Here is a 13317-nt window from a genome sequence, read left to right as displayed (position 1 = left end):
TTCTTTTAACCTAGAGTGTGAAACTTACAGCAAAGGAGCAAGGCAACTATAAGCACCATGTGACAAAGGTTTCTCTGCCTCAGCATTTTTAAGTCTATTATGCTTGTCCCAGTTTCTGACTGAAGATTGTATTTTGGTCGTGTGTGTCTGTTATTTTGCCTGCGTATGTGTGTGTTAGAGCGATAACATTTTGAAAAGACAAAAACCCTTGTGGAAGAGCCGTGTGATCTGAATAAAGCCTTGTGGAGGAAACCCAGTAAGACTTGAGCACTCAAAGCCTTTGATCTTACTTTGTCTCCCAGGAGTTTGCAAGGTCACAACAAATAAAACGGAGAGTAAGGCGAGTTATGAATAAAGAAATGGAAGTATATGTTATTTTTTCCATCCTTTAAATAAAATGACAGACCCCCCCCCCCCCCCCCCCCCCCCCCAATCATCTCTTTGCATTATGGGTTATATTTGGCTATTATAACCTTGAAAAACTGACTAAGAACTGAGATATTTACCTTAACCCTACAGTTATATAGAGCTATGTAGAGTTTGATAGAAGAAAGCTTTTCAGCATTTTCAAACATCAATGGTAAAACTCTGGTATTGATTTCAGGCTGGAGATCAAAGAGCAAAGCCTTCTTCCCAGACACAACATTTTGGTCTAATGTTCAACTATCATACACAGAGAAAGTCTTTCTTGAAGGAGACAGACATAGCAATTCCTTTCACTGATGGTAGCCTCAGTAGAGCACAAAGCGATGCAGACTTTAGAAATGCTTTGCTTTGTGTTGAGAGCGAGGTCCAGCCAGTCTGGGAGTGTTTCTTTATATCTAATGTGGATATGTTGCTGCTGGGTACTTCAGACGTTATAAAGAATGTGCACAATAAATGATGTAATGTCTTACAAAGTGTAGAAAACACATGTCTCATTTTATATCACCAGTTTTAAAACTATATAAATATTTTTGTGTGTTTATACCACTGCAGTTAAGATCCCAACACGGAGGACCTACATTGACCCCGAGACTTGCGAAGACCTACTTCAGGCTGTCCATGCCTTTGCCAAAGAGCTGGACAACTCGAGCATCAAGATCGAGAGAATTGTGCACACAGGTACATGATTATACACAAGAAAGCATCTCAGATTCCACTATTCATCCCAGAGATGATGGTGGAGGACTTCACCACTCGGTGAAAGGGTGCGTGGGCTCAGCAATTTTAGAGTGGGGTAGAAGAGAATAGAAGAATAGAAAAGCCCTTTACTGTCATTGTACATATTCAATGGAACTGTACACATGTTGTTCATCCTTTAAGCTCCAAGCTCCTTTAAGATTGAGGAGAACTAGAAAGCTATACTGTGGTTTAACAAAATAGCATCTAGTTTGTTGTAGTATTAGTGCACATGACATGTGAGCTTCCATATCTGAAAAGGCAACTTGCTGGATAATATTTCTGCTTTGAGAGGTTTTGGAATCATAACTACAGTGAGCGTTTCCTGTTCAAAAAAGTAGTGAACAAAAACATTTAAAATGAATATTTTTTTTAATTAAACAAAAATAAATCCATCTCTCATGTTGTCTTTGTAATATTTATGCTACATGAAATATTAGATTGTGTTGAATAACTCCCTCTGTTTCATTTAGATTTTGCTAAGCATGCAAATGCATTTTAGGAATGAGGATATAATCAAAAGCAGTATATAGCACAGTAGAAATTATGAATGACAACCAATTTTAATCCATTAATTTTCCAAATATTATAGCAAAAATGCTAAAATATATTGTCCTGTGTTAAAAAGAAAGCCAAAAGTATTAGAAACCTTTCAAAGTCAACTCTGTGTCTTTTTGCACTTTCTCTGAATCTGCTTTGAGGCTGAATTGGCATCCAGTTCAATCAAATTTGGGAACTTGCAGACCTTTGCCAAAATTGCGCTAAACTATTGTGGCTATTGTATTTGCCTCTAGTAGATGCTTCAGTGTTTCACCTGCACTCTACTCCATCTTTGATCTCTCTTTGATCCCTTTGTATTTCATCTTTTTCTCTCAATGTCATCACTCTTTCTTCCCAACATGAAGTAGTATTTCTTCATCTAAGTCTGGCTTCCCCCTCTATCCCCTTCAGTCTAACCCTTACTCATTTCTTCTCGCATTCTTTTGATGTTTTTCTCAGCGCTCTCTTTCTGTGCATCCGTTGACACTGATCACGACCTCTGTTTGTCTCCCCCCACAGGTGACTTTGGGGAGGTGTGCCGTGGCTGCCTGAAGTTGCCCAGTAAGAGGGAGCTGCCTGTGGCCATAAAGACGTTAAGGGCTGGTTGTTCTGACAAGCAGCGCCGTTCCTTTCTTAGCGAAGCTGGCATTCTCGGGCAATTTGACCACTCTAACATAATCCGGCTGGAGGGCGTTATCACCACTGGTAAGAAAGGAGGGAGAGAGGGATATTGTGCAGAGAGCAGAAACAGAAAGGTAGTATAGTAGTAAGGGGATACCACTGGGAAAAGAATGGGAAAACAAAGGAAAATGGGTACAGATGAAAAGAAGCACAGAGTGGAAAAAAACGTAGGAATCCAAGGATCAGGGAAAAATTCTACAGTTTGACCAGCTCAGTTGTTGAAGGAAGTAAGGCTGTTGAAAAGGGGTAATTGGGATTTAAGCATCTTAAAATTGCATACAGAGAGGGTAAAAGGGAGTAGCAAGGGACAAGGATTGGGAGGAGCGCTAAGACACTCCAGATACCTCAATAACTCACACGTGGAGGGGGTCAGCGCTTACAGCAAAGAGGGCAAGAGAGGAGGATGGAACAAGAAGTAAAGTTTGAAAAGGAGAAAGCAGGGTGGGTAGATGGATGCCTTGTGCTAGCAGCAGCGGAGCTACATCAAGGTCTATTTTCTGCTGACAGATAGCAATTGAGGTCCAAGAGCGAAAACAGAATGGAAGGAGAGTGGGGGAAAAAAACTTGAAGGGAGGAGACTGACGAAAGAGACATGAGAGTCACAGAAGATGAGGTAGAGGTTAATGGGCAGCTGAAGGGAGAAGCTTTAAGGAGTTTGTGAAGTTTTTGTTACTGCCGCTGCGATGCTTTTTGGTGATGTTTGTGTTTGTGTGTGTGTGTGTGTGTGTGTGTGTGTGTGTGTGTGGGCACGGTGCCCCAGCACACTCTGTGCTCAGTAGGATGGCAGCAGATGTGCAGGGTACAGTAATTGGTGCTAGAGACCCAGCGGGGCCCTGAGATGCACTCCAATCCCTCCCACCATCATATGCACACATACACACATTCATCGAAAACCCACATGCACACTCCTCACCACGCACACACGAAAAGGCTGTCCCATATGCTCACTTTTTCTTTACCATCACTGACAAACACACACACACCTGCTCGCCTGCCTCTTCACTTGGCATGAAATCACAAATCTTTGCACACACACCCACGCACGCCCACATGCCGTTAGACTACAAATCACCTGCTTTACATCACTTACGCCCCCACCGGATTCTTATTTAGCCCCCCTTCCATCCGCCCAATACATCTCACTCACCTGCAAAATACCACCTATTGTCCCTTTGTTCTATACTAATCTTTCTATTCATAATTTAGAGGCATGTGTTAAATGGGTGATCAATGAAGTCACTATTTAAACCTATTATAATCATTATCAAAAAAAGTGAGAGTAGCAGAAAACAAATCAGTGTGGGAGACCTGGAACAGCTGGTAGCAGGACTGCAAACAAAGATGTTCTTGTAGATAACCACAAGAAATAGACATATTTTTACTGCATAGCCATCTCATCTCAGTCAGTACTATGACATATTGCATAATGGGTTATGATGGCTTTTTGTTCTCCTACAAGAAAATGTGACATTGCTCCCACGTCGCAAGTTGCTTCACTAGGCTTTGTTTTCTCGTCTCTATATAGACTGATGGAGTTTTGCCAAAGTTTAAAACATCACTGTGCCACAAAGGTCAAGACTTTGCTTTTAGATATGTTTCAAAGTGTGTCTTCTGTGTTTTTGTTTCCCTTCAGAATCTGCCCACATTCGTGACATCTTTTAAAACAGAATATGATTCTACTCGGTCCATGGTTGTAGCTGAATACATCGGCTATTCCAGCCCTGCGCAAGCCCGTTCAACCACAGACTCATTATCCAGCTCACATTAATTACATGATGGCTGGCAAATTATGGCAGCATCCCTGGCTCTCGCTTCCCACAGCATATTTGGTAACCTTTTCAAATAGCTTCCTAAAAGCGTAGTAATGCTGGGAAACTGGAAACCGGGGATTTTACAGTGGCAATTTATCATTCTTGTATTATGCCTGCATAAACTGTCAGGACTGATCAGACCACCTTTCCATCCTAGAATATGTGTTTGTAGATGTAAAGTTGTTTACATATCTGTCAAGGTTTATCTTACTGTCTCAACCTCCCGCAATCTTTTCCTCCTTTCGTCTCCCTTCCAACAACTGCAGTTTTATTTTCATTTCCCTCCTCCGTGCACTTCATAGCACTACTGGATCCCTGCCATCTGGGCCTCGGCACAGTATGTGTGTGAGCACGCGTGTAGTGTATATGAGCGCGTGCTATTGTGCACAGTAAGAGCGTGCGTGTGTGAGTGTTTCAGGGTCGTTAAACTTGCTGAGACAGCCAGGGCAGCGCACAGGTTCTCCAGGCTTCACTACAGTTCACCGAGTGAAGAATGGCTTCGCACAATGCTTGCCAAGTGGACTAGACTCACTTTATTCCTTCCCTATTCCCAATGTCTCTATTATCATGCTATTGCTTCCCTTTTTCCCTTGACTTCACAATTTTATCCCCGTTTCAATTGTTCATATATGCCCTCTGTCATGTCTTTGTCCAGGAAACACCATGATGATCATAGTGGAGTGCATGTCTAACGGAGCCTTAGATTCATTCCTTAGGGTAAGTTTCATTACTGTGCATTCATCTTAAATATATGTGCTGATGCTCATTATTAAACTGTAATTACTCATTACTACTCTCTGTTTTCAAGCAGCTGCACTAACAACACTTTTGTTCTACTTGTCCTAAATATACCGTTAATATAATGTGGTCCTAGGGCAGCAATTCTTGTGCTTATTACTGTAATAAGGAAAACATAGCATAATTAACTGCACAAATGGAGTGTTTCTGCTCAAAGCTGCTGTAAGCTTCTGTAAACTGTTAGTGTGCCCCTTTGCTCTGTGAACCACTTCACTGTGGTTTATAATGATATGAATTAATGGCCTGTTTGTTTTTATTCTCCAAATAAAGGTTTTCAGCTCAGCAAGCACAACATTGTAAAGCAGAGGCAGATGTGCTTTTTTTCTCCCCCTTCCATTCAGCCTGCTCACAATCTTCTCTCCCACCTCTTCTTCATCTTTCTCTTTTTCCTTCTGTAACCTCAGAAACATGAAGGCCAGTTGAGTATAATGCAGTTGATGGATTTGCTGACCGGAGTGGCGTCGGGGATGAAGTACCTCACCGAAATGGGCTTTGTCCACAAACGGCTCGCCGCGCACAAGGTAAGGGGAGCAGGTGGGAGTAGATGATAGAGGACAGGTATGGTGTGATGAACAGGATGTCGTGTTCTATAATGAGTTTTTGCAGACTACAATTCGTTCTTGTCTGCAAACATCTTTGAAAGCACTCACCTGTAGGTTTTTTACTGAAAGACTACATGAAGCTGAAAATTAGACAAAACTGTCTAAATTATTGTGTCACCCACGTTTCATTAGGGGGGTGTGTGTGTGTGTGTACCATGTTTACATATCTTTGTGGGGACCAACACCCCTTATGGGGACAAAAAACCCGTCCCCACAAGTTTGAAGGCATTTTTGAGACTCAAAATGTGGTTTTAGTGTCAGGGTTACGATTAGGTTATGGTTAGGGTTAGAGTTAGGCTTTTATTTTTGGTGGTTACGGTTATGGTAAACAGCTAGGGAAAGCATTATGTCAATTAGATGTCCCCACAAGGATATGAAAACACGACTGTGTGTGTTTGTGTTTTGTTTGGTTTTTTGTCTTTCATAGAAGAGGCAGTCTATCAAACTACAGATGCAGTGGTCATGTTGTGGAAAATCAGGAACATCTGTTCTTGTAAACAATCAATTGTCTCTGGTGTGATAAGAGCTTTGCCCACCAGGGTAGTGAGCTCTCATACTGTGAGCATTTCCCCTCCAAATGTAAGCCATGCTAATCAGCCTGTTTTCCAAATCGCAGGTGCTGGTTAACTCCAACCTTGGCTGCAAGGTGTCTGGCTTCAGACCTCTTCAGGAGGACAAAATAGAGGCCATCTACACCACGCTGGTGAGATAACATTTTTTCTGCAACCTTATACATCTTATAACTCACACATGTAGGGCATATTTTCTTAATGAGTCTGATCAAATGGGAATTATCATATGTTATGTCAAGTTCAGGTGAGGTCACGTGGGCTTTGAGGTAGAGGGGGAGAAAAATCCAGTGTTTCTATGGTTATTTTAGGATTTCAGTCCAAGGTGAACCCAATCTCCGAACAGTTCCTTTGATCTGCTGGAAATATGCTCAAAGCTTTTCAAAGAGAATATTAAAGCTTTACTTTGGTGAACTCTCCACACACTTTTACATCTTGTCTTACCTCTCCTGTTCCTCTCCGCCAGCATGGAGGGAAAAGTGTGGTGCTGTGGACCGCTCCAGAAGCCATCCAGTACCATCGTTTCTCCTCTGCCTCAGATGTCTGGAGCTTTGGCATTGTCATGTGGGAGGTCATGTCCTATGGCGAGAGACCCTACTGGGATATGGGCAACCAGGATGTAAGTGTGCATTTAAATTCTCCATATTCCTTGCTCCAATTTCAATATTAATTTCTATACTTTTGTACCCTACCTCTCTCTTTTGCCGCTCTCTAATTTTTTTTTATCAATGAATTTTCTATCTGTGCCCACCATGCATCTTATTAATAGAAAACCGAGAAGCCACAGTACCTCTGAGAGCTATTGCAGGGCCTAAGTCCCCCTCTTTAAGTCTGCATCAGCTCCATGACCAATCCTGTTTTCTCTTAAGGATGCATTGACCCCCTTCTAGTGTCCACTGCCTATCCCTGGCTGCCACCCTGCTATTAAGTGTAGAAAATCTCTCAGAAAATAGTCAGCTTATTTCAAGAAATGTAAAGCACTATTTGAGGGGAGTGACTGTCCAGTTAATAGGACCCTGCCACCACTAGCAACCTTTAAAAGTCACTGTGGGTGGGCCCATTTTCCTTGTCACTCTTTTTTCTTTGTCCTAAAAAAGAGGTTTATATTTCCCCCCTTTTTAAGGATGTCATGCCTCTATAGTATAGCTGAAAGCAGGATACAGGTCTGCATATGAGACAACAGACAGCAGATCCTTGTTACTGCTTTTCTTATTAGTGAGGCCAGTGACACTCCAGGCATTATCAGCAAAGAGCTTTTTTCAAGACATATTATTTTTCATCATCCTAATGCCTTTTCAAATGAATTTTATCATAAAGACTACATTTTCTGCAGGCAGCTACGCGTAAAGCAACTGATTACTTGCATGTTCCATTTTTGAATGTCCCAAATTAATATGCATGAGTTATTCAGCGAGCACAAGAATAGGTAGCTTTTTAATACTCTTTGTTAGTGCCCTTTTATAAAGCTGGCGAAAGTTTCATCTCAGCCTGGTTTATATTATCAAACTTTCCAATTGAGAGGGCAAAGATCAAGCTTGTAGAGCGCCAGGGATATTAATCCACTTTAAATTGATACATTATATCATAACGGAATTGTTGGTCGGCCTGTCCACCTGTGATCCGTCGTGCCCTTTACCTACTGGCTCTGATTAAATGGAAAATGTCAAATGCTGAAAAGCATTTTATGAATGCTCTTTACTGAGATAGAAGCTTAAGGGGCTGAGAGGATGGTGGATTGGGGAAGTGGGTGGCCGGGTAGGCAGAGAGAGAAGAGAGTGTTTTAGGAATTAATGCTGCTGATGGATGTCATTTTTGTGATTATTCTCAGACTTTATTGCCTCCTTTAAGGAGATTGTATTTCTTAGAGTGGTTGCGGTGGAGGATATATCCCATGTCCCTAGATATACTGAAAGGAAATATCTCGTGGGGTGTTTGAGTGAATGATTTTTAATAGGGGGCGACATTAGCTTGATGGAGCAGTAAAGAACATCAAGAGTCTGGAAGGATGCTTTCAAGCACTGCTGTTTGAAGACAGTGAGTTTTCAGAGGCCTGGTGATGATGCTGAGCAGAGATTAAACATTTTCTGAAATTTGATAGTTTATCTTTTGGGGAGTATTTAAGAAAGCACAGACTTTTTAATGGAGTGTTTGTTTCATTGCTTTGATGTTTCTGGTATTTCAAACTTGGCTGGTTTGATTTTTTTCCCCCCAATTCAAAGACCTACCGCATATTGTATTATTGGAAATGAAAAGGTGCTGTTATTGTGATACCCAGTAAGTATCGTGTGAAGTACACCAAGTGACAGTGGATATCACACTAACTGACCTTTAAGTCTGCATACAGCGTCAGTTAGTTGTGAACAAATTTGCAGGGGCTCTTTTTTCCCCTCTGTGATTGCATACCTGCTGTACAGTTCTGGAGCCTTTTTATTACCAAAAACATAATGTATTCCACTCATATTAGGGTGATGATATCTCTGTGAAATCTAAGTATTACAGTTGCCGCAGGCTTGCAAGGTCAGTTTTAGATTTTAAGCCATACAGTGGGACATTCTAGGTAGTGTGATTATTATGTACTTTTATTTAATATTTTTTTTCCACGTGTGACCTATACAGTCTTCTGTTCTGTTCTGTAAGACTTCTATTCTTGGCAACTAAGCAAGTCCACTGCAAGGGGAAAAGGTTTTAAGCATCTTATTGAACTTTGAAAGTAGGACAAAACTTCTCTACATCCTCGTTCACCTCTCCCACTCTGCCCTACCACTCAGACATGCTCTTTAAGAATGTATCCAATTATACCATGAGTACTGGAAAATCACAAAACTAATTTCTAATCTGATATTATCGATTTCCTCTTTCTGTGCGTAGGTGATAAAGGCCATCGAGGACGGTTTCAGGCTGCCAGCTCCAGTTAACTGCCCTCCACATCTCCATCAGCTGATGCTGGACTGTTGGCAGAAGGAGAGGACGGAGAGGCCCAGCTTTAGTCAGATCCACTCGGCCCTCAGCAAGAGCATTCGCTCGCCTGATGGTATCGGTTCCTCCACACTGGCGCGAAGGTACAGTCTCATGACTACATGAGTTGGAGTAGATCCTTGAATGTATAAATTTTTTAAAAAGTTACTTTTACAAAGCCTTAATCGTTATTTCCCCCACTATAGAACCCTGAGTTCATCCATTACACTAGCTGACAGGCCTCTCCCCACCTTCCCATCTTTTAACTCTGTTGGAGAGTGGCTGGATGCAGTAGACATGGGCCGATACAAGGACAACTTCACTGCTGCGGGATACTGCTACTTGGAGTCTGTGGCACGAATGACTGTACAGTGAGTAGTTTTGTACAATTCTGACTGTGTGACCTTTTCATTACATTTTTTTAACAGAAGGGTACCTTAATAAAAGAATAAGAAGCCAATTCATTCCAGTAAAAAACTGCTAATATTCAAGACTTTAAAAGCAACTGAATCAGTGTTTATAAGATATATGTAGGTAAGGAGACATCACCCTGTGTTTGAGCAAATATTTGGCTGTTTATTTACTAGATAACTTACTTATAATAAAACATGTTAACTGTATATAAAAAAATGAGATGTCACAGAAGACACCAACCTTTTTAGCTCCATTTAAATATGTCTAAATATGGCACTTGTTATACCATACATGTTATACCATTCGTGTCAAAAAAATTTGACACGAAGAACACGAGTTTCTTATTTACAGTGTTGAGTATTAACAGTGAAGGAATTTCTAAGAAGCAGCAGACCTTTCCAGTTTTCTAAAAGCCTCAAAGTGTCAAACTGACCCAGTGAACTCTGAGATGAATCTCTTAATCTGAATCTAAAATGACGTCTTTCCCATCTGAGCTCAGGGGTGTGTGTCAGAGAGTTGCGTCAGCCATATCTAAGACAGCTGGGCGTCTGTGCTGAATTAATATAAAGATGCAAACGAATACATTTAAGAAACTGGAAGTGGTATTCCCTGAAAACATATGTGTGCAGCCTCATTCTGTTTCATATAAAGATTGCTACAGAAAAATGTTTCTGCAATAACTGGTGTCCTTACTGTTAGGTCAAAGATACAGTAATGGTGTATTTTTTTAGCGTAAAGGATTAGAATTCCACTGCATCATGTTTTTTAACATTTGGGTTTGGCTTGCATTTTAAAGTAAGCTGACTAAAACTGCCTTTTCAGTCTTACATCTTTGTTAAACAAAAATCATAAAAGCGAAACATCGTTAAAAACAATCAATCCACATCTTCTGATCTCTGTAAATCTTGTGTTCACAGAGATGTATTGAGCCTTGGCATCACTTCCCTGGAGCACCAGAAGCTGATACTGGCTGCCATCCAGACTCTGAGAGCCCAGGTCATCCAAATGCACGGGCGTGGTGTGCAGGTCTAAACGGTCAACTCACCTAGTCTCGTGCTGCTGCAGATCCTTACATGTGTGCAGATGGATGATGGGGTGGAGGCGAGGAGAGAGAAAGAGAGAGCTCTTCCATACATAAAGATAGATGAGCTGATCTTTCAGCTAACTGCACTCATCTATTTACTCCTCCTTCCCACACTTCCTCATGCCTTCCTTTATTCCTTCCTTTCTCTTTTCAACAAGTCCCCCTTGAAGACTGCAATCAGTTGTGACATTGTGTTCATGTCATAACCGGGGGGGGGGATAGCAGAGGACTGATGTCATGTGACTTTTTGTGACCTCTATCTGCACTTTGACCTTCAACGCCTGCGTTGGCTCCATCTTACTGGTTCTAGATCAGCGCATAAAGACAAATTAAAAATGTCTCTGTCTGAAGCCGAACTCTGATCTGTGGGAGAGACGCGCACAGCAATTTTGAACTACAGCTCGAAGACACGTGAACATTTGGGGTGAAATATCCCTTTACAACATAAATTCACTAAAACCAAGATATTCTCGATGAAGGGAACTATTTTATTGGCCTTGGGTCAAAACAATGCCTCAGAACTAGCACAGCTGATTTCACATCAACAGGAACTGATTTACTACGAAGATACAGAATCACATCAAGAATGGTCAAAGCTGATCTCATATCAGATGGTAAAGAAATACTCTAAAGAATAAACATGGCTGGAATGTAACTTGCGTTTTCAAAGCAGCAGGTTGGGAAGACCGTGCTATTCAGGTTAGTGAAGCCGGAGGTTGGATGGAGCCGCAAAGTGGCAGAATGAGAGGGGCGAGGATTCATTGTAGTGCTATATACGTTATCTAAAGTTTGCTCATGGCATGAACGGACTTAAGTAAAATATTTGTGTTGATATTATGCTCTTCTTTCAGCAGGGATATCAGCATTCATTTATCCTGTTTGGTACTACTGATGGTGAAACAATTGCTGCAGGATGAAATTGTAAAGCAAAGGGTTGAAAATGTGTTTTTGATTGTTCATGAATTTGTTGTACGTCGCTGTCTGTTTCGCTACTCCTAACTACGTTTGCTTTATTCCCTATATCTTTCTCTTCTTCTCCATGCTTTCTGTGTGCATTTAAAGCTTAAATCGTTCCCTTTAGTTTGCTGGATTTCATCTGGATAACACGATCCTCCTCTCCAAAGGCTCTCACTACAATGTTTATTACTCTGTATAGGACTCGGGCTATCTCTGGAAGGTGGTCTGATTTTAGATATTTATCCATATTTATTTATGTTTACAGACTGCAACACAGACCTCTCCAGAGAGGATGTTGGGATGGTTTATTTAAACTTAAGTATTTAAAAAATAATAATTTGAGCAAAGCAGTTGTCTTGTTTCGTTTTTGTTCCGTTGACTTATTTCGACTGTGAGTTTGTACCTGAACAAATTATTTTGTAAAGAGGAAGTGAGAGGAACACTGGAGGATTTTTACTGTCAGCACACAGTATCTGTGTATTTCTATACGCTGGATTTGCAACAGTTGATTTTAGGTTCATTACCGTTTAGATTTGCTGTATACACATTACAGTGTGTGTGTGTGTGTGTGTGTGTGTGTGTGTGTGTGTGTGTGTGTGTGTGTGTGTGTGTGTGTGTGTGTGTGTGTGTGTGTGTGTGTGTTGCAGTACGGATACAGTATTACAGAACATCAATGATATTTTTTTTTCCTTTTGGTTGCTATTGGATTGTCAGGTTTAAATTTATGTTGCTGTTAATATCATGCTCCATCAGACTATATGGTTACACTTTTTCCAGTTAACTCCCAGAATTCCCTGTGTACAGCAATCTGGCTTTTCCATTTGGTTGGGGAAGACATTTATCGGGGCATTACAGATTCACAGTAGAAGGTGCAAAAATTAATTGGAATAAAGTTAAGGATTTCAATTTGGTAAAAATGTCCCTCCTTTTGCTATAAAACACATCACACGTATCCAAAAATACACCTTTAAAACAGACACACGAGACTACAAAACAGCCTGGACCTCTTCACCACGATGAATGAAACCGGAGATGTTTCCCGCCCTGTCCCCCAATATGTTGCTGTGACCATTAAGTATATGTTTAATATTGTATATATGTATTTGAAAATGCTAAATCTATTTTTATAATTTGTTTGAAGAACAATGTGTTGAATATAATATCTGCTCACTGTGTAAGGGTTTTATTTGTTTGACTTTAGGGCAATAGCCAAGAAACTCTGATGTTTGGAATATACAACTGGAAAAAAAAAAAGTTTCTTTTGTTTTTGTTAGTTTTTAAATGATTTTTACCCGTTAGGAGAAAATCTGATGGCTGTTGCAATATTGAAATGTGTTATTAAAAAACTTCCAATACGAGCACATTTTTTTCCTCGTTGTCTTCCATGTCAGATGTTGAGGTTTAGATTGGATAGTCTTATCCCAGCTCATTTTATTATGGAGTTTTCTGTAAACACTAGAGACGACTGTGTGGGAAGATCTCAGTAAATCAGCAGTTTCTGGGATATTAAGAGTAGCCCGTCTGGCAACAACAACCGTGCCATGCTCAGAGTCACTTAATTCACCTTTGTACTTCAAACCAAGCATACTGTATACATACATACAGTGCAAACTAACCAGTTTAGACACACTAAACTGCCCAGTATTCTCATGCAACCCTTGATATCAGTTTGTTTCGCAATACAATTCATAAAAATATAACTCAGCAAAACATCATAGATGTGAAATTCTACAGTAAATGAGGGT

General features: G+C 40.7%; 1 protein-coding gene across 1 annotated transcript in view; it reads left to right on the top strand.

Moving 5' to 3' along the window:
• The window catches only part of epha10 (EPH receptor A10), a 161753-nt gene extending 148828 nt beyond the window's left edge, over positions 1–12925 (top strand). The window contains exons 10-18 of the mRNA XM_082521704.1: positions 979–1104; positions 2221–2406; positions 4849–4910; positions 5396–5512; positions 6210–6296; positions 6629–6781; positions 9031–9221; positions 9324–9488; positions 10449–12925. Coding sequence (XP_082377830.1) covers positions 979–1104; positions 2221–2406; positions 4849–4910; positions 5396–5512; positions 6210–6296; positions 6629–6781; positions 9031–9221; positions 9324–9488; positions 10449–10563 — 1202 coding nt within the window. The 3' untranslated portion in view covers positions 10564–12925. The remainder of the gene's footprint in view (positions 1–978; positions 1105–2220; positions 2407–4848; positions 4911–5395; positions 5513–6209; positions 6297–6628; positions 6782–9030; positions 9222–9323; positions 9489–10448) is intronic.
• The last annotated feature ends 392 nt before the right edge of the window (positions 12926–13317 follow it).

This window comes from Aulonocara stuartgranti (genome assembly GCF_965226115.1).
Source record: "Aulonocara stuartgranti genome assembly, chromosome: 22".
Classification (NCBI taxonomy): domain Eukaryota; kingdom Metazoa; phylum Chordata; class Actinopteri; order Cichliformes; family Cichlidae; genus Aulonocara; species Aulonocara stuartgranti.
This window is presented reverse-complemented; position numbering and strand designations above follow the sequence as displayed.